The sequence below is a fragment of the Canis aureus genome, chromosome 7 (genome assembly GCF_053574225.1).
Source record: "Canis aureus isolate CA01 chromosome 7, VMU_Caureus_v.1.0, whole genome shotgun sequence".
In the NCBI taxonomy this organism is placed as follows: domain Eukaryota; kingdom Metazoa; phylum Chordata; class Mammalia; order Carnivora; family Canidae; genus Canis; species Canis aureus.
This window is the reverse complement of record NC_135617.1, coordinates 51,834,574-51,856,694: the sequence shown is the minus strand read 5'-3', so window position 1 is coordinate 51,856,694 and position 22,121 is coordinate 51,834,574. Positions and strand designations below refer to the sequence as shown.

The window sequence follows — 22,121 nt, the reverse complement described above, 5'->3', positions numbered from 1 at the left end:
GTCTTGAAAAGCAGGTGAAAACACTTGGAGAAATAGGGGAAAAGTGTTAAAATGAGGTGTGGCTACTGAGAGGGGAGTCTTCAAGAGGAATAACAACAGTAGGGGGCAGGGTTCTGCCCACAGAATTTCTGGCCCAGCTCCCAGGGTTTCCATGCAGGCCTGTTTGGCTTTTTTTCCTTCTCTTTTTTAAGGTACATATTCAGGCTAAGAAATAACTAGGAGTGATGCTTAAAATGAATCTAGGAAAACTAGGTGCAATCTTCTACCTCAAAGGGCAGAGCTTAATAGGGAACCAACTTTCCCAGTCTGTTCTTTTAAATTCTGCTTTTACAGGGCTGTGGCTGTGTGGTATAAATTGATCTCTGCATCACTTCTCAAGTGTAACAAGAAGGTTAAGAACAATTATCCTTCCTCACAGGTGGGTGAAAAAATTAACAAGGACTAGAGAGCAGCTGGCAAAGAGGTGATAATGAAATGTCAAACACATAAGTAGCTCAGACGATCTTCTCAGATGTTTTTTTTCCAGATTGTTATTTTTAAATATTGAAAAACCACAACTGACTTGGAAAGACTGGCATCAGCTTGGTTTCTTTAGAAAAATGTGTGATAAGGCAAGGCTAGGGTGGGCTAAGGCTTTAGTGTTTAAACCCCTCAGTCAGCTAAGCTTTGGTGACTGCCTCAGTGTCCTCATCCATGAAGTGGGGATCACTTCAGGCTACTGGAATGGTCCACATAAAACTGCTTACTTAGCATGAGTGCTGACACATTATACACTCAACAAATGTGAGTGTTTAACATTAGTAGTACTAATGTTAATATTCAGTTCACGAAAAAAAAAATCACAAGGGGAGAGAAACAGGCCTCTATCATATACTGACAACTCTGGGAAGCTTCAGAAAGGATGGTAGGACATAATCACCAAATGCCAACAGCTGCTAGGTGGCCCTGGCATGGTAAACCTCAGGAAGGAGGCAGTCACCTAAAGCACAGTGGGTGCCATTCTCGCCAACAGATGCTTTACTACATGGGTGCCAAGAGGTCACCTGCACCTATCCTGCTATATGGTTCTCATTGCCCAACAGCTACAAGCACGCAGGACTCCTGCTATCCCACAAGTCCTTCTAGAATTCCTGGGAACACCGGAGGCAGTGGTCACTTCGTATTCTGGATAATTTGGAAACACACATATGTACACAATGCTTTGTGCAAAACCTAAGGACAAAGGACTGAACCTGAAGTCAAGAAATTAGATTCTAGTCCTTATATTCTACAACCTAACTAGCTGTGTGCCCACAGGCATGGTTTCCTCAAGTAAAATTAAAATGCTCTGCTCTGTCCACTTCAAGGAGTTTAACTGGATCAAAAAAAGAGAGGGTGGGAAAGGCACATAGCAGATCCTATTAAATAGTAATAAAGCCAGGAAGAGCCGTCCACCAGGCAGCAAGTCCTGGGGAAAGAGGCCGAGGTACTTACCAGTTGCCCCTGAGTGATATACTTCTTCCACCAGAGGTATGGACGCATGGAAGGGACAGATGACAGGCCATAGTACGAGTACATCAGGACATGGATGAAGCTATTAAGTGTGGCACCAAAATAAGCTGCGAATCAGAGGGGATATGGGAAAGGAAACGGATCAGTGTTTTATACATAACAAGTTAAAGAAAAAAAAAAACATTCCTTTCAGATCTGAAAAAAAGATGCATTTAAAAAGGGGCTGGCAAACATGGTAGCAGCAAGCACCGCATGGATCTATACTCAGAATTCCGTTTCCAGTGGGCAGGCAGCTGCTGGGATGCTTTACAGCCAGGGTCAGCTGGAGCTGCCAGGCAGACATCTAGCGCAAGAGACAGAAGGCCACCCCCTCTTGCCTGGGCTCTGGCACCTAATGGCTTTGTCACCAGACCCCATCAACTTCCAGTGCTAGCTGCTTTTCTTTTTTCTTTTTCTTTTTTTTTTTTAATTTTAAGATCTTATTTATTTATTCATGAGAGACACAGAGACAGAGGTAGACACATGACAGACACAGGCAGAGGGAGAAGCAGGCTCCACGCAGGGAGCCTGATGTGGTACTCGATCCCAGGACCCCAGGATCATGACCTGAGCCAAAGGCAGAGCTCAACCACTAAACCACCCAGGTGCCCCACTAGCTGTTTTTCTTTACATGGCCAAGTGCTTCAGGCTGCTGTGCTGAAGGCCTGGGGGAGACAGCTAATGGGCAGTACGTTCAAAGTTGGCTGGCTAACACATCTGCTGAAGTTTGAAGAGGCCTTGGAAGTTGCCTCCTTGTTACTTCCTGGGACTGTAGTACTGAGGCCATATTATTTTTTTTCAACAGTACAATCCAGAGTCCAGTTCCTTAGAGATAAAAAGATTCCTCTTTTATCACATGCTTTTAATTTCCAGTAGAACCACCAGTTCTTTTTTTAGACTTTCCGTCCTCCTCCCCCACAGCGGGCAATCCAGTAGGGCTCTCCAACTTTCCCACATGCAGTCAGAGGTATACAAGACTGGGGTCAGGGGAGTGTCTACTCCTGACTAGGACAGTGACTGTGTGATCTTGGACAAGTCACATCTAGTTTCTGGTTGTTTTTTTTGGGCATTGGGGCTAGTTAAAATCTGCCACCCTGTGAGTTCTTTGAAAATGTACTCTTCAAATGTAATGAAACACTGTTTCTATTAGAAAGTTAAGTCAGATCATCAGAAGCCTGAGCTGCGATGGTGGGGGGAAAAAAACCCCACAAGAGGAGGGCCTAGAACCTGAGCTCTACCAAACCTTCTACTATCTCAATTTCCTCCCAAACCAGAGGGAGCTGGGTTTGGCAAGTTACCTTCCTAGTTCTAAAATCCCATGACTATGTGAATCTTGGTGGGCCAGGTTAATCCAGGGCAGTGCCATTTTAGGAAAAAAACATGTGAATAGACCCAAAGGTCCTCAAATTTGTCAGAGTGCTGGATGGCAGAAATTTTGATCAGGATATTTGTTAGAACTTCTCAAACTAGGGCAGCCCCGGTGGCCCAGTGGTTTAGTGCCACCTTCGGCCTAGGGTGTGATCTTGGAGACCCGGGATCGAGTCCCACGTCAGACTCCCTTCATGGAGCCTGCTTCTCCCCCTGCCTGTGTCTCTGCCTCTCTCTGTCTCTCTCTCTCTCTCTCTCTCTCTGTCTGCATGAATAAATAAAAGTGTTTTTTTTTTTTTTTTTAAAAAGAACTTCTCAAACTAAACCTAAAAGAGACAACTTAATCTCCAAAAATTGTAAGAGACTTCAGACCATAAGCTTTCTAAAAACAACAGACATCCATCTTTGGAAATTTACTTCATATTTCAGCACTTGCCACTGAAGATGCCCTGCTAACCGTGCTTCATGGGAGGCTCATTATATTAGCACAGGTGCAGAATTCCTTCCGTGCTATTCAGCTAAAGCTATATTTCATCATTAGTCTTGTGCCCTGGGACTCCCTCAATGGTGTGGTTCCAGCTTTCTGGCCTGCCCCTACTAGTCAAACATCTTCCAAATTGTAGAAAAACAAGGGCTAGAAATAAACTGGAACAGTGTCTTCTGTCCCTATTTCCTAATATGCCCCAGTCTGGGAATTTGGTATTTCCCTCACCTTGCCAAGTCAGCTAGAAAAAGGTTTTTGTCAGCTTACTGAGTGCGGAGGCCACACAAACTATCGTTAAAGCCAACTCGGACACAAAGTTAAAATGTTTGACCTAGAAATCCACAGAAACAGTACCTAGTCTCTAAAAGCCTTGGTTTCAACTTAGCCTTTCTGCACACACCTATTCCCATCACCGCCCACCCCTCGTGCCCTGTGTTAGACTTACAGTGGCCGCAAGGGACCCAGTTCATCACAAACCACCAGATGTTCAGCATGGAGGCATGGTGGTAGACATGCAGGACTGTGATCTGGTGGTTGTTCTTCCGTAAGATGAAGAAGAAGGTGTCCATGAATTCAATGAGCTTGGAGAAATAGTACCACCAGAGGACACGGATAATCTAAAGGGAAGAGATCACCAATGTTTCTCTGGAATATTACCCCTGACATGTTTTACTAGCCATCTCAGAATCCCAAGTTCACCTCACTGACCCCTAAAATCCTTCTGCAGCTGGGAGCTCTGGTCATTCTCAGAGTGTCTCTAAGAATACTCCAGTATTCTTTGGGGGGATAGTCGGGGCAGTTTGGAATGACAAGAGGGAAAATTTTAAAAGAAGCACTGACATCCTTCAAGACTAACAAAAACAGGAGGATCAAAGTTCCAAAAACCCTAAAGCCTGCCTATTCCCTCTGGAAGAAGCTGCAGAGCCATCGGAACAGAAAAGCCTAAGAGGCACTTCTGATTTCAGTGACTGGTGTGGGGGCAAGTGACAGGATAGGAGGCAAAGAAGAAAAGGAGTGAGAACTTTCCATGTCCAGTCCCTGCCCAGTTAAATACGTCAAACAGCTCTAAGGAAATGACTGCCCATCTGACCTTAAAGCAGCAGCCTTTTATTTAAAACAAAACACTCAGAGTGGAAGTCAGAATCTAAAAGACCACTCTCAGAGATCACTGTGAGGAATGATTACAGCATTCAGAGATGTTTATTCTTATGATCCTGTTTATATAAATGCTGACAGAGGTATGCATTTTTTTTCTGGCAATTAAAAAAAAATTTTTTTTAAGATTTTATTTTTTAAGTAACCTCTACACCCAATGTGGGGCTCAACTCACAACCCCAAGAGCAAGAGTCGCATGCTCCTCAACTGAGCCAGCCAGTGTCTTTTTCTGGAAACTGTGAATAGGACTTACTTTACTAAATGAAACTTTTGTTTTCATCTTATACCTCTCATGTTGTTCAAATTTTCGTACTATGTGGGCATGTTTTTTTAAAAATTCTTTAAAAAATTTCAACAACAATTACCTTGGGCAGTGAGGACATGAACCATTTTGTGTTTTGTATAATTAAAAAAAGAAAACTTTTTGAAAAAGAGAGAGACTGTACCTTCATATCTGCTTCTCCTGCGCTGCGTGTACCTTGACAGAAGAAGTTGTACCTGCCTTCCCATACTCCCGTCACTAACTAAAAAATAAAGGAAAAAACCAATTACCAATATACCAGAACTATGTAAAGACCTATTTAATTAAACTTCATTGGTTTCAGAATCACGACAATTGACCTCAGGCTGGCTGTGGCCAAGTTTAGTCTTAGCTCCTCAGCAAAAATCACAATGATAGGGAATGTGAATACCGGGAAGCCTCTATTTCACAGGGGATGGACCGGGAATCACTCCAGGGTGCTCCCTTACCAAGCTGCTCTCTCCAGAATTCTCAATTCCCTAGACTATTTCAAGGCCTTGACCAACCTGATGGCAGGCTTTGGGTCCCGTCCTGGCGAGCAGCCTCAGGGGAGATCACACCTTCACCTTTAGCCCTTCTCAAACTTGAGCGTGGTACACCAGAATCCCCTCAAGGGCATGTAAAAATGGGATTGACGCGGGAGGCGGAGGGGGTGTTTCTGATCCGGGAGGCCTGGGGTGGGGTCCAAGAATTCATATTTCTAACAAGTTTCCAGGTGATCCTGATGCTGCTGGTCCAGAGTCCACCAAGAACCACTACTGTAAAATCTAGGGTAGTTTAGTCAGCCTCGCCTTCAGTATCTCCTGTTGCCATGTCATCGGCTGGGTCCAGGAAGCGGCGCTCTGTAGCGTCACAGAAAGGACCTGAGAATCAGGCTAAATGCAAGCTCTACATTACAGACCTACAGTATCATCAGCTCTCTACGCGGGCCTCAATTTCCTCATTTGTACACAGTGAGGACCCCTGGCCTAGATGAGATGTAAGGACACACTGTAACTGTCCAAAGAGAAGGTTTAATTTGAACACCTAATCAGGTGATATTCCTGAGGTGCTATTCCTTGTCCATGTAAACCACAGCTTCCTGCTTCTTCCCAAAGCCTACAGCGATCCTGAATTCTCCCAGTGACTTTCTCTCTGGGGGCCAGTTGGGACTCTACAGATGGGGAAAAATCTGAGGTGGCCAGCCTGGTCTGCCTGATCTCAGGTGCCTGATCTCAGCTAGTACCCAACATAAAAAACTGGCCCTGGATCTCAAAGTGTGTTCCCCAGTCCAGCTGCATCAACATCACATGGGAACTTCTAAGACCTGGAAATTCTTGAGATTGCCCTAGAATCAAAACTCTGAGGGTAGACCATCGAGGGAGGGCCTCAGAATCATGATCACAGACCCTTTGAGAACTGAATATGGCAGTTTACAAAGTGTGGTTCCCAACCCAGCAGCATCAGTATCACCTAGGAATTTGTTAGAAACAAAATCTCAAGCCCTACTTTAGACCTTCTGAATCCAAAATTTCTGGGTGGGAAGCCCAGCTGTGTGGCAAAAGGCTGTTTTATAGGTGACTCTGCTGCAGCTAAAGTTTGCAGATAGAAAGGAGAGAAAATGAGTGGGAAATATCAGTGAGGGAGACAGCATGAGACTCCTAACTCTGGGAAACAAACAAGGGGAGGTGGGCGGGGGGATGGGGTGACTGGGTGACAGGCACTGAGGGGGGGCACTTGATGGGACAAGTACTGGTGATATGCTATATGTTGGCAAATAGAACTCCAATAAAGAAATATACAAAAAAATAAATTTAAAAAAAACCTGCCAAAACAAAAATAACGAAGTTTGCAAACCACTGGCTGAAAGCTGTGGTTCCCACTCTAGTTGCCTAACAGGATCACCTGGGGAGCTTCTAAAACCGGCTAACACCTGGTCTCACTCCATCATGAAACCAAAATCTTGAAGGGCCTTTTACAAAGCTCTTCAAGTACTTCCAACCTGCAAGTAGGAGCGGAAACCACAAGTTGCATGCTGGGTAAGCAAGGGAGGGATGACAAGGGCCCGAACAAACGGTTAAACTTCCAGCTGGTCTGACTTCAGAAATGCCAGCAGTGGGTGTGGCCAGTGTACTCTCACTGAACGCCCTTCTCAGAAACTGCTTTTTCTTCTATTAACTTCCTTTCTGTGGTTTGCCTGCCTTTTGGCTTTGTCATCTTCTATACATAAAAAAAGTATTAAGCGTTAACATGGTTTTCAAGGCCAAAGACCAGCAGAGAGAGGGGTTTGGAGTACACATGAGGGAGGCATCGTGATGAGAGTCTGAGTTAGGAAGCAGAAGGCTGGGCTGGGGTCAGTTAGGCTGGCATCCACTGCAGCCCGAGACCTGAGGGGAGCCTGCTAACTTCCTCAGGGCCTGGGTGTTTTTATGTAAAAGGATGAGGTTGGTCTACATTACCTCTAAAGGTTCTGTTCTAATCTTCTACAATTTCTATATTAAGACTTTTAAAAAATAGACCACACACAAATGATGCTATATTTCACTATCTTTGAAAGACCAACATCCACAAGGTAAGTTATTAGAACATACATTGTCCTTTTGGACAGTATTATGCTCTCAAGTCATGGCCGGTTAAGCACACCACATGCAGGCCATCCCAAGTTCCAAGAATCAAAATAAAAAGCTAGAACCCAAAGTGGGGTTGGGAGGGGGGGTGCTGGCATGTATGACCTCTGAAGACCTATGGTGGAGAGAAGAGGGTATGGTCTCCCCCCACCCTTCCTTCTACCCCATGGGGGAACCAATGAATTATCCTCTGTGGATGGAGGATCCAGAAAGGGAAGAATGGTTCTTGAGGAAATTTTCACAGGACTGCAAATGATAAAAAAGTAGGGCAACACAGCAAAGTTCTTCATGAAGATAAATGTATGCAATTCAAAAGATACCTTTATTTAAAACAATAGCCTTTACTTGGCAAAATTAAAAATTTATTAACCAGGATTGTCCTCATTAGACATGCTTTTTGAAATTATAGCATCTTATGAATTCAAAATTTACTGTTTTTGTTTGTTGAATCCTGAGACACTGTGGGTTGGTCTGCTTTTGCCAATTTTATTTTATTTTATTATTTATTTTTAAAAGATTTTATTTATTCATGAGAGGCAGAGACATGGGCAGAGGGAGAAGCAAGCTCCCTGCAAGGAGCCTGATGTGGGACTCAATCCCAGGACCCCAGGATTACGACCTGAGCCAAAACAGACAACCACTGAGCCACCCAGATGCCCCAAGCTTTTGCTAATTTCAGAATAGGATAGCTGGTTGTGTGCGTGCGCAGAGGTACAGATGACTGTATTCTTGAATCCTACCTAGGTAGGAGAGGGGATAGGCAAAGGAGCTCTCTGAGGAAGAGGAGGACTGATCTTTCCTTGTAACCCCTAGGTACCTCAGGGTAGACACAGACTGAGAATGGATGTTAACTCCAGCAGAAGGGACCTAGGTCTTTCAGAAGGCAGCCAGGCTGGACTGCCTTGCTCCTTAAGCTAATTACCTTAGAATTTCATTTGTTCCTCTTCCTATAAATGAGAAAGAAATGTCTTTATCTAAAAACACCCACCATCTCTAGAGGTTAAAGAACTCCAGGTCTTGGGCGGTGAACTTCCCCAATACTGAAGCATAAAGCAGGTACACAAACTAGAAGCTCTCATCCAGTGTCACTGCACTGCTCTGAGCCCACCATCCTCTTGTCCCAGGAGAGGCTTCCTGCGGCCCCTGGAGCAGTCCTCCCTGCCTCCCTCACTATTGCTACTCACCACTGTTCCACTGGGGCCCCTGGGCCTCCCAAACCACTAAGTTCTGGGTTTAAAACCCTTCAGTGACCCTCAGTGCCTTTACAAAATATTTTTTTTTAAAAGATTTTATTTATTCATGAGCGACAGAGAGAAAGAGAGAGAGAGAGAGAGAGGCAGAGACATAGGCAGAGGGAGAAGCAGCCTCGATCCCAGGACTCCAGGATCATGCCCTGGACTGAAGGTGGCGCTAAACTGCTGAGCCACCGGGGCTGCCCCTGCTCAGTGCCTTTTAAAACCCAATCCTAAACCATAGGTGCAGAATTCACATTCTTCCACCCCACCCCTGCTCCCCCCAAGCTGACCTTCCACCACCTCCCTGACCTATAGTCAGACGGGCCCTGTTGCATTCCTCACCCACCTCACAGTGGCCAAGAGCAAAGAGCACAGGTTTGGGACTCACCTAAAGGGCTTTGATCCCACGTTCAGCTAGGTGACCTTAGACAAAGGTCAGTATACCTCTCTACACACACCTCAGTTTCTTCACTCCCCAAATAGGATAAAAATAGCTGTCCTGTCTCTTAAAGTTGCCATGAGAAGTAAATGAGATGGATGGAGTGTACAAATGCTTATCCTACCCAATCCGGTACATAGGATAAACACAAGAAATGTTAGCAGTGACCATTAACTTATTCAACTGGAATGCTGTCTGCATCCAGGTATCCCCAACTCTAGCTCTTCAAATCCTATCTATTCTTCAAAGTTTGGCTAAAATTCTTTTCTTAAAAAAAAAAAACAAAACAAAAACTATTTGAGAGAGAGAGAGTGATTAGAGGGAGAAGGAGAAAGAGACTCAAGCAGACTAGACTCCCCACTGAGCATAGAGCCTGACATGGGGCTCAAATCCACAACCCTGAGGATCATGACAGGACCCAAGAGTCGTATGCTTAACTGACTGTGCCACCCAGGCACCCCTAAAATTCTCTTTTCTTCATGACTGTTTGCTTGGGAACTCCAGCCTGAAGTCTCTCCTTCTTCCTCTAACCTCATCCTGCCATGGCTTGTTGATATTTGTTCATATGCTCCCTTTCAGCCTTTATTGTTAAAGGGTCTGTTTTAAGCTCTTTGGTAAGCTCACAGAAGTGGGGACTGTGACTCCTGCACCCACAGAACCCAGCACGCTGACCTGTACACAAGAGGTGCTGAATATTGGCTAAACTGATGACAAAGAGTTCAAGGTCCTGCTTCTTACACCCTCCCACCACTGAGATTAAGGCCTAATGTATTACTCATAGCCAAAAAATACCTTCAAAAAGATAAAAAACCCAAAACCAAAAAGATGTCATTTCTGCTTTGCAAATGGAGAAAATAAAACATGTGAAAGTATTTTAGTGAAACTTGAATGACACTATTCATCTGAATTCTGTTCACAAGATGGAAAAACCAGTCCTCATCAAATGTCATAGTGGGGGGACATGGAAAAGTTGAATTCTCAAATATCCTTGGCTTCAGAAGGGATAGAGTAATTTTAAACATGAGGACCAAGCCCCTGAGTTATGTTTATTCATCTAAGACTCTTATCAATTCTCTATAGAATGGGCCAGTATTAGAAGGTTCTGTTCCCCCCATCTCCCATGAGAGGGAAACAGCATGGGCTCTGCAAGGCTCTTCCTTCTAACCCCCCCCCCCCCCCCGGGGAAACACATCAGTGGAGACAATGCTCTAGTCAAAGTCACCTTAGCTACCCTTAGAGCTTTCCCTTCAGGGCTCGGGCCTGGCTTCCTTCCAGAGAGCTGCTTTAGTCAGTTCCCCAGAAATTCAACACATTGCTGCAGACACTGCAAAGTGAGAAGGCCCAGGAGGCTGGACCACAGTGAGGCACCAAAAGTAGGAATATAGGTCTCTCTACCTTGGGCTTCTGGGAATCAGCTCAAGAGCTCGCAGGACTGTACCTCAAAAAAAACGGAGGCCAACAACAAACAGCTTGCCACCACCTGCACAGTTCCCTACACCACCAACTACTCTAAGAGCAACTGAGCATGCATTATTTACTCTACCTGGCTTTTCCCAAGTAATCAAAATACAAACAGCACCACTGCAAACCATATGTACTTTCTCCTTTCTGGAGTGAAGCAAACTTTAATTAGACCAAGAGCATGAAAAGAGCTGTAATTAAAGCCGAACTAGAAACTGTCTCTTCTTAAGGGTCAAATTCAATAACCAAAGGAGTTTTCATGGATCTATTCATTTAAAGTAGGGAAGTTAGGTGAATATCACAGCTAGGTCTGGATGATGCAGTTCATGGAGTGAATCACTTCTAATGGTGAGAGGTGACTTCTCATCTAACACCACATTTAGCCACAAATGAGGTATAATCTTTAGTATGATAACCATTTCCAGGGCACTCTCTGGAATTCTACCAAAGCATCAAGAAACAAGGTCATTTAACATTTAAAGAATAAGCAGAAGAATGTCATCTTGGGGGGACATACAGCCCTTCATCTCAATATCTCAAAATGTCAGAGCCACAAGATAAGCATTTTCCAAAGGGCTGGCTACTTTTAGTGTTAAGGGCTTGGTGAGCTGTGTGGTTATTACCCCCAATCAGATATATCCATCCAATAAAAGGTAATTAGAATACAGACTGTCTATACTGAAACTCAAACTGCATCTGTAAGAGGACCTCAGGGACATTTCCAAGTAACACCAAGTGTGCCTCACCTTATAAGTTAGGCATCAGTGATGATGGATTTGTTTTGGTGTGTTTCGCGTAGTACTTCTGTGTGTGTTTACAGTAGGGGAGTTGGTTCTGCTTTTTTTAATTTGTTGCATTCTCAGAACCAGTGTTGTGTGGGGGCTGGCATTTTCATAGCTTTTATTGTTTCTTTGTGAATGCCCAAGTGTGTATTTTTTAGACTTGGTACAAAAGCCCATGTTTTTAATAAGGAAACAGAGATGAAAAGTGATATGGGTGCCCCAAAGTCACATAGCTTTTTGGTGGCACCAATGGGACCAGCACCCAGGAATTCTGGCTTTCAGTTCAATTGCAATCTCAAACAGGAGTTCCATGCCCCTCTGACCTCCCTTTTTTTTTTCTTTTAAGATTTAAAAAAAAAATTATTTATTCATAGAGACACACACACACACACACAGAGAGAGAGAGAGAGAGAGAGAGAGAGAGAGAGACAGGCAGAGGGAGAAGCAGGTCCCATGCAGAGAGCCTGACGTGGGACTCGATCCCGGGTCTCCAGGATCACGCCCTGGGCTGCAGGTAGCACTAAACCGCTGTGCCACCGGGGCTACCCCCTTTCTTGTTTTTGAATCCTTAATAATTCAAGAGCACAATGGGGTACTACTCTATCCATGAAGAAATCATGGGAGAGTAGACTTTTACCTGAATCTTTACTTCAGCAGATGTTTGGTTTAAAATTAACCATCAGCTGCTCCAAAACTGAAGGTATCTAGTTCTTCCAGGGTTTAGCTGGCTGCTCTTGGCTGTGCTATTATGGAAAAGGGTCAGGTCAAAGCATGTGGCTTTGAATTTCAAATCTTTCATGTCCAGACCATAAGGATGCCTATTAAAATAATTTCACACTCATAACCTCCAAAAGTGTTTTGTTTTCCTTATGACCAGGAACACCCTTGGGGTTCTTGATGAATGGAATACTTATGGTTAAGTCATAAGGACAAGTTCTGTACACTAGAGAAGTCTTCATAACAAAGTACAGAGAAATAGCCTGTCCTCAACCCAACTTGAAACAGGCATTTTCCTCTGAACCCTAGACTGTGTCCTTTTATGCCGGCAGTCCTGTTCTCTCAATGCTCAGGCCTCCTGAGGAGTGGCTTCTGCTAAGTAGCTGCCACAATTGAACAAGAAATGTGCATTTGATAGTTCATGGGGTGTCAGTGGTTAGGGAGAGGAAAACCTTCAGCCAAGACTCAGCATTTTGAGACAGTACTGCCCAATGGTTTGAGGCACAGACTCAAATCCCAGGAACTCTCCCTCTGCAGAAAGTGTGCTAACAGTACAAGGAATAGGAAAGGAATTAGTCCAGTACCTGGCATAAGGAGGCACTATATACGTGTTTGCTATAATTGTAGCCAGATGTTTGCAATTTCTGCTTCCCAAGCACCAAAGCCCTTGACTAGGTATGAAGTGGTGTTGACTAGGTATGAAGTGGTGTTGCTCCTACTGTGCACCGATGCTCTGGGCAGGGCATCCTTTGCATAATTTAAAGAGACTTCTCCAGCCTACCTACCAGCTCTTGTTTTGCAGACTAAGTCTGCTCTGGTGACGTGTTCTTTGTTACACCAGTTGCAGGGCTAAGTTACCAAAGGCATGCAGGGTCAATTTAAAAAGTCAGGCCTAGCTTTGGACCAACTTCAAAGCTTGCACTCTACTGGAAGGGAATCCTCTCCCTTCTGCTGGATGTGAGGAGTGAGGGGAAGGCTGTCTGGGTTGTAACCTTTCTCCATTTGCCAAATAGAAGGCATTCTCTCAGGGCAATGCCAAACTGAGGGGAACATGACTGAGTGGGATGCTTCCACTCCCTGAGAAAAGTTTCCTTCTGAGCATGGAATTTCAGTTGCAAAGGAACAAAGAGTGAGAAATATGAGAAATATTTTAAAGGAATCATCAGCCTTTCTGAGAAGTATTAATCGCATCAGATGTTTCAACTACTCTGTACTTCAGTTAAATAAGAAAAAGCAGAATAGTAAGTATCTTTCTTGAAGTACTTTGGTAAACAATCTTTTTTTTTTTTTTAAATAAAATTCAAGGGCAGCCCGGGTGGCTCAGTGGTTTGGTGCTGCCTTCGGCCCAGGATGTGATCCTGGAGACCCGGGATCAGGTCCCGTGTAGGGCTCCCTGCATGGAGCCTGCTTGTGTCTCTGCCAGTCTGTGTGTGTGTGTGTGTGTGTGTGTGTGTGTGTGTGTGTCTCGTGAATAAATAAATAATAAAATATTTAAAAATAAAATGAAATTCAATAATCAACTACCAGGTCTTTTAAGTGTTTTTCCAAATCCAATTCCCCCACAATAACATTTCTATTTTAGGAGAGCCTGAAGGGAAAGAAAAACAAGAAGACAGTTTAGAATACAATGTTTCCAAAGCAACTGCTCTGTGGTTCTATCAGGATGTTCAAAGCCAGAGCTCAGGGAGGAAGAGGCTGTCAGGTGTCTGGGGAAATGCTTCAACTGTATCAACCCCACAATTACAGAGAGGTTAGAAGGCACAAGCAAAACACCCATCCCAGCAAATTTCTTTCATCTTTTTAATAAAGAAGCATCAGATATCTTCAAAAGAAGATTAAAAGAAAAAAAGTACTGACATCTGGTTCTGGCAATGCAAACTGAACAAAAGCAGAACCAACTACTCCACTATAAACACACATAGAAATGCTACATGAAACACACCAAAACAAGTCCATCATCACTGATGCCTAATTATAAGGTGAGGCCCCCCTCCCTAAAACATTCTTCAGAAAAGAGCAAGTTAGCTTACATTTAAGTCCTTTTAAAATCTTTCTTTTATTTGGGGAAGATACGTTACCTGAGATGACCTCACCCAGCAATACTAGCTTGAGATGCTTACCCAGGACACCAAACCATTTTGTTTTTAAAGAAGAGACTTAATGTAGAGGTATGACCTCACAGATGTTGCTGAAAGCAAATGGTTAAGTTTGAAGATCACTGTCATATCTAGATCATGGAGGAAAAAAAACCCTACAGTGTTCCTAGTATGTAATGGGAAAAAAAAAGAAAAAGTCAAGCAGTAAACCTGAAGTAATAAACGATATATAGTCATTTACACTAAAAACTCAATAGATGGACAGAACAGCAGAGTAGACACAAAAGTGTGAGTGAATCAGAAGAATGCAGGAAAGAGATAAAGAGGCACAAATATGCAAGAGAGGCTATGTGGAACAGGGGCAGTCTAACACATGTCTAACAGTGGAAGGCAGAGTAGGCCAGAGTCAAGCAGATGATGCCTGAGTACTTTCCTGAACTAATGAAATATGTAAACTCTCAGACCAAAGGCTTGTATGTCCTGAATGAGATCAATACAAATAGAAGACTGCCCAGGCACATAATTTTTATTTTTAAACTCAACAAGTACCCAGAACAAAAAAGATTACCTACAAATGAACAAAAATAGGACTGCAGCTGCTTCTCCAGAATAAATCTGCAAAGTGCTGAAAAAAAATAACTTAATCTAGAGTTCTATGCCCCAATTACAAACTATGCAAGCTTAAAGACCAATAAAATGATGCTCAACCAGAGACCAAGAGTTGAGCCTTCACAGGAAAGAATGACTCCAGAAGAAGGAAATGGAGCCTCAAAGAGAAGAAGGGATTTCACAGAAGAAAAGTGAGCACAGAAAAGAGCAAGGCCTGACTGTAAGACTATGGCAGTGCGGGACATTAGCAAACGCTGGGACAAAACACAACATGAAAGACATGGAAGAGGAGGATCAGTGAGCAAACTTCCAAGGACCTGTGTGACTCAGGAAGATAGAAATAAGAATTCACTGTAGGCTTTATGAAGTTGAGGAGGCATGTTGAAAACTTACGGGAACATTAAAAAAAAGAATTGAATAGTCATTTAATCAGTACAATGAGAAAAGAAATATAAAAATTCAATAGAAAGCATTAAAGGAGAGGAAAAGGACAAAAACACATATACACACAAAAAAAGGTGAAAGAAATTATCCAAAATAATCACTATGCTAAATGAAAATGGGTTACATTTCCCCACTAAAAGACAAGAGACTACCAAGACTCAGCCATTAAAGTTCTAGGTGTATGTTTAGTAAAAAAAAAATAATAATAATAATTCACATTTGCACAAGGAGACCAAGAGTACTCAGTACAACACTATCAACCAGAAACCTGTATGTCCATGCAAAGAAAGCTGCATAAAATGGTATAATAAATTCTAATACTGAAATAACACAGAAGTTAACTAAATTAATTAAATCTCCATGATTCAACATGGATGCATTTCAAAATATAATACTGACTAAAAGAAAAGCTATCTAAAAGAGTATTAAAAGTAACCATTAGCATAAATTCATAAAAATTTCTCAGAAAACACTATATATTGTCATGTGTGTTGAAAGTATAAAAACATTCAAAGAAACATGGACTTCAAAAGAAAGTTGTATCTGGGACTTTTTTGCATTTTTATATATTTTTTAAAGATTTATGAAAAAGAGCAAGCAGGGGAAGGGCAGAGGGAGGGGGGAGATGCAGACTCCTCACTGAGCAGGGAGCTGGATACCCGGCTTGATCCTAGGCTGAGATCATGATCTGAGCCGAAGTCAGATATTTAACTGGCTGAGCCACTCAGGTGTCCCTAGTATTTTCTTTTTTTAAACAAATAATTCAAATCAGTAATAAAAGTCAATATTTGTGAGGTAAATAGATATCATTTATGTGATTTTACTTTCCATATTTTGAAGTAGTTCTAAAATGACAATTTAAAATAGAAAATGCAAAGGGGAAGAAAGTAAGTTTTGGATTTGTGCCAATCCAGATCCATCTATCCAGTCAGTTATCAATCACTGATTTATTTATTTTTAAGATTTTATTTATTTATTCATGAGAGACACACAGAGAGAGAGAGAGAGAGGCAGAGACACAGGCAGAGGGAGAAGCAGGCTCCATGCAGGGAGCCCGACGTGGGACTCGATCCCGGGATTCCAGGATCACACCTGGGCCGAAGGCAGGCACTTAACTGCTGAGCCACCCAGGGATCCCATCAATCACTGTTTTAAAATTGCATTTTAAATGTTCTGAATGTTTGAAGCTGTTCTCTCACCTATTCATAACACACAGTTCTAACGGCAAGGGAATAAACATAAACAAGTACTCCAAAAACAATCTTACTTGTAATCTATGATTTTCTTTGTTAAATAAAGTAAAACCGTGGTTTAGCCACTTGCTTTTTTTCTTTCGGCATTTGCTTTTTCTATCCTAGGGCTCATGATACATTTGGTGGAGCTATATTAACAAAGAGGAAACACTGAGATCACAGCCATTTTCTAAGCCAGTGATCTTCGTGTGAGGGCCAGGATGCTGAGGCCGCACCCACCACAGCACTTGAGTAGAAAGCCATGTGTCATGTTCCTTGGGAATAGTGGGAAGGTGAGAGAGGTTTAAGAATCATTGCTTAGTAGAGTAGTCCTCTGTGTGTGCTCCTGGCTTCACAGCGGGGAACTGATCCTTGCATAGAGTCCTTATGAGATAGAGACTGTCAAACAGAAGTGGCCTTAGGTCTGAAAGGAAGAGGGAGTTTCTTGGGGGGTAGAGACCAGAAGAATGAAAGAAACTGGTGTTGGGGGGTTTGAGCAGGGCATAACGTGCAGGCTGAGAGCTCAAAGTGTCTCCTACTCAGTAAAGGGGTTAGCAGTTTTTTTTTTTTTTTTTTTAAGATTTTGTTTATTGATTCATGAGGGATGAAGAGAGAGAGGCAGAGACACAGGCAGAGGGAGATGCAGGCTCCATGCAGGGAGCCCGATGTGGGACTCGATCCTGGAACTTCAGGATCACTCCCTGAGCCAAAGGCAGATGCTCAACCGCTGAGCCACCCAGGCGTCCCGGGACTAGCAGTTCTTAAGGCTCAAAGCCCAGCGTCCTGTACAATACTGACCATGCTTCCCCCGCAACTACTACGGAGTCCCATCCACAATCAGTGCATGAGACCCATGCTAATCAACAGGGACGCTCCCAACTGACTAAGCCACCCAGGGCCCAAGTCTAAATTTTTTCTATATTTTAAACTGTTTCACAGTTTTCAAACTATCATTTAGTTATTTTCCTTCTTCTGGTAATTTTAAAGTGACTCCCTGCTTTCATTTCTTTGTTACTTCCCTTCTTTCAAGATTAGTCTCCTTTAAGTGACAGTTAATTTTATTTGAATTAGCCTAGAACTTGCCAAGGCAGCTGTGAATTCATGCCACAGGATTAAATAAACACAGCTATCAACGACTACATATTTATTTTTTAAATTCCTTACAAACCCAAATATGTAGATAAGCAGAAAGGTAAATAAAGATTAATAATCAAGACCAGGCCAACTGTATGACCACAGGAAAATGGTTCCAGCTCTCAGGACATTTCTCTGAAACAAGGGGCCCAGGTAGGGTCCATGACCTTCTCAGTTTGTTGTCATAAAACTCTATAACTGCCCTCCTAGGTTTTAATATTCAATGGAATATAAATGCCAATTTAAAGAAAAAAAACAGTAGCTAAGATGAAATAAAAAATTTGACAAAGGATATGTTACAATGGCATTACTGATGGGCTTATGTAAGTACAGAAAAAAGACAAAAATGGAATGTAACAAGTAGTAAAATTTAGGGCTTATTTTCAACTCCGAAATACTTGATCTGGGTATATTTTTAGAAATTGGATTTAATTTAAGGAATGACTGCCTCCTTATGATTACTCTTTATGTGTACTAAATTGTGAGTTAAAAATGTTTTCCTCCAATGTTTATTTCTTAAGTCTCTTTATCCAGTGCTCAGACCATTCAACATCATATCTAGTTCTCACCAAGCTGTCAGAGGAAAATTTGTATTTCCTACTATGGTGCTTCTGGAACCCTCCAAATTCAGTCCTATGCACACAGCAGCAATTCATATACAGTACTTTTCTTCCCCTCTTTACCCAAGAATTATCCATTAAAGAGAAGTTAAATTATGAAGTTATAGCTGTACCTCTAGGGCTTGAGAAATGGCAGATCCTTAAGTTCTACAAGATTTAATAATCTTAAATATTTTGTCTCTAGAATATTGCTATACAGAACAATAAACTCTATAAAGGCTTTCTTAAGGACATGGCTGTATCATCTACCAATTATGGGAAAATAAACAGTTCACTCTGAAAAACCTGACAGCTTGTAGTTCTGTCCCTCGAACACAGATGTGCATAGTGCTGGGCCCAGGAGTCACTCCTGTGCACTGCCCCTGCCTCCAATCCTGCAATATCCATCCTGGAGGCTAATTAAACTGACTTCATTCTAGAATAGGATAGAAAAAAGTGGAAAAACGGGTTGTAAGCATTTCACAGAGTATGAGGCATAAAAGTAATGATAGTAGCATCTACTATTCTAACGATAAACTCTCTGGCTGGCTTACAAAACATCCATGGAGAACAAGGTAGACTTCCCAGAGGTGCAATCAGTATGTCTCATGATCAAACAGAGCATTCTGCAGTGGTGTATCCACCGAGACACTTTCTTGCACAGAACCACATGCAGACAGGGGGGCAGGATGGAGAGGCCTGAGGCTAATGGGAGAATTCATTCTTTCCTCTAAACACCCCTTTTAAGATTCATTTTAATTTCTCCCCTTCTCCCTTTATCTTCTTCTTTACTGCTCCTTGGAGAATTAAAGCCACAATAAAAACATAAAAATCTAAACGGGAATGCTTGCAAATGTTTACATATGGCTTAATTCTCCACCCAGAGATTTAACAATAGTTTTGTTGTGAGACATTTGTATCGTAAGCCTGAAAGGTGGAGTCCTCTTCCCTAAAAATATATACCAACTGTGTTTACCCTTGGAGGGCAGCTTTCCTCCCCTGTTTAGCTTTAAAACCTGTATTACATAACAGTGGAAAATAGGGAGGACCTAAATTTTGATTCCAATTTCTTTCATTTTTATTTCAGCTACAATGTTACGGTTTGAGATCATCAAACTTGGTTTTCAACATCCCAGTTACACAGAAAAAATAATTTGGCTCAAACTTACAGACCATTCAAATCCTAAGTGCAGATCTTACCATCCACTCTTCTTCAGCTTTAAAAAATGAACTTGTCAAATCTCAAAGCTATTTACAGTTATCAGATTAGGTGAGAGGCTGACTTACCAAAAAACACACCAAGCACAACTGCTACCCACTTCCTTCCTCCCCCACCTCCAAACAAGAATCCTACATTTATTAAATGCTTAATAATAAAATGTTCACAGATCTGTTTTTCACATTTTGTTCATTTTCCACTCTGTATTCTGTTTGCATTAAAGTATTTCTGGAAATATTTAATTATGAATATAACATGAAACATCAAAAAAGAATCAATAGCAAAAGCTTCTATTTTAGATATTCTAGAGGGCATATTTATATAAACAACTCTGACATTTTGAAAAATCAATTTTAAAATATACTAAAAGTGGATTAATGTATTTGCTCTCCCAGTCCACCCATCCCACCACCCCTACAATGCAGCTGCCCTTCTTCATTTAGGAACACAACAATTCAGGACAGTGATCAGAGCACATTTAAGGCAGACACTTACCTCACAGAACATATAGAGAGACAGCAATGTGAGGCCAAGGTTATATACCACTAAAATTCCCCGGCAAGAGAATGGCTGCCTATTCTTCATGTATTTTGGTCCCAGCCATACAATTAGTAAGTATATGACAGAGCAGATAAAAGTGGGTATGTAATTGTCCAGAAGAAACCATCCTTTTACTCTGGTATCTGGAAAATAAGAAAAGGAAAATATTTAGTGATAAAAAAACAACCATAATTTTTTTTCAAATATTAAAAATCTTCTCTCCCCATAATTTTATAATAGTCATCTAATACTCAAGTTCCTAAATGCCAACAAAGCAACTGGAAAGAAAGCAAGAGTTTTCAATATCTGTCATAAAAGGTGAGGTTCCTCGTTACATGTTCTGAATAACGTGTAGATCATGCATGGTTTTTGCTAAAGTAAAAAAAAAAAAAATCCTTTCTAAGAATCATAAAGAAAGCAAGGAGAAAGCTAAATTTTCCACTAGCTATATTGGCCAGATCTGCTGAATGAATGATGCACAGGACAATGAAACTCCAGAAATGACAGTCTTTGAACTCCAAAGTCCTCACCTGAAATAAAGTATCTGCTAGCCTACCCAGCCAGCATGTGCAGACTCAGAGAAAATGGGCTATTTATCCAGCTCAACGACAATCAGTGATTAGAAAGGCAGCATTTGCTCTAAGTGCAATGGTCAGCAGCAGAGGAGACAATTTTTAGGGGGGAAAAAAAAGGATGAAATATGACCGAGCAGTGAAGTGACTACTAAGGAACCTCCTGAGCAGCAGAAGCTTGAAAGCAAAGACCTACAATGATTCAAGGGAGCTACAGTGTAAGAGAGATCTCCCTTACTCACATCTTCTTTCCCCAGTGGGGATGAGGAAAATTAGTTCCAAGTAGCTGCCAGCAGCAATCTGACAGCCCTCTCCTCGGATGGGGGTAACCTCCTTGGCAGCCAGACTCCCTAGGTGTTAACCTATCCCTTGCAAGTCAACTTCATCCTGCAGCTGACTCCCAGGAAGCCACCTCTTCAGCACGTTTCCCTTGGCATGCTGCTTTTATGAACTCTCAAATCTTATCTGCCCTCCAAGGTCACCTACTCTGGAGCTCAGAGGCACATGCAGGTTTTGCCTCTTCCATCTTCAGAGAAGCAGCAGCTAGTGGGGACAGTCTCTGTCCCTTCTTCGACCTCCTGACTGGGCCATCCTGCTACTTTCTCCCATGCTTTTTCTTCTGATCTTGTAGGAAAAGCACCCATCCACTTGGGGAATGGATTGTCACTCTCCTTTCCTGCAGACATTCTACATTCTCCTAATGTTTCTCTGCAGTGCTCCTCCCTTGGCTTCAGAGGGAGATGCCCTCCACCTTCTCACTACTACTTATGTTAAGGTGGTGGTGTGTGTTAGGACAGTTCTGCAGAACTGGCGGTTCTCAGAAATTCTTCAGGGAGGTGGCTGGCCCCAGGGAACTTAAGGAAAAGGTTTCTTAATGCCTCGTGTTCTCAACTCTGGGCCCCGGTTATCAACTGTAAGAAAGCAAGTTCCCACTTAGCAACTAACATTAAATTGTTACATATGTTTGTGTGTACATATATATCATAAACACGATAAATACACACACAAAAACCTCCCATTTTCTTTTACTTAATGTTCTATTTTATACCTTGCTTTTTAAGTTTTATAAGGCCATATGTGCAAGTATCCAACCTCCTTCATAATGCCAAGTACTTCCAGCCCAACTGTGGCTCCAGCAGTAAATTCTTAGGGATCTAGCCAACCCTGGTAGTCCTTGCCCACTCTCTGCTGACTTGTTCAGACATGGGCATGTGAAGCAACTGAGGCCTCTGAGCTCCCAAGGAAATGACAGTTGGGCCAAAAGCCCTGTGGAAGAGTTTCCTTGTTCTTAAAACCATGCAAATGAACAGATTTTTTTCCTCCTCCTCTGCAGGTGCTGTCTGGAGCTTCTGCACCATCCTACAACCATGAAAGGCAGAGGGACTTTTCTGAGGACAGAAGTGCTGATGTACTGAGAATGCAAAGTAGAACATGACAAGAACAAGTGTTCTGGTCTCAGGAGTTAGTCAATCTTGATAATGTAAACCGATCATTTTTATTATTGTTTCATCCATTTAATATTGGATTCGTTTCTCCCATAAAGTTGGAATAAGGCATCACTGTAACACAAATAAATACAAGATGATCTAATTTGTTTT

The 22,121-nt window shown here is 42.3% G+C and overlaps 1 protein-coding gene across 3 annotated transcripts in view; it reads right to left on the bottom strand.

The window, feature by feature from the left end:
* The window catches only part of ELOVL5 (ELOVL fatty acid elongase 5), a 75,292-nt gene that overhangs the window by 4,410 nt on the left and 48,761 nt on the right, over window positions 1-22,121 (bottom strand). Inside the window, exons 1-5 of one of the 3 annotated variants that reach the window (XM_077903643.1) lie at window positions 19,907-20,046; window positions 18,499-18,628; window positions 4,984-5,061; window positions 3,828-3,999; window positions 1,474-1,598 (exon numbers count right to left, since the gene is read on the bottom strand). In XM_077903643.1, coding sequence (XP_077759769.1) covers window positions 1,474-1,598; window positions 3,828-3,999; window positions 4,984-5,061; window positions 18,499-18,600 — 477 coding nt within the window. In that variant the 5' untranslated portion in view covers window positions 18,601-18,628; window positions 19,907-20,046. Of the gene's footprint in view, window positions 1-1,473; window positions 1,599-3,827; window positions 4,000-4,983; window positions 5,062-18,498; window positions 18,629-19,906; window positions 20,095-22,121 lie in introns of those variants that run through there. The other 2 variants (XM_077903642.1, XM_077903644.1) reach the window with 2 other exon arrangements.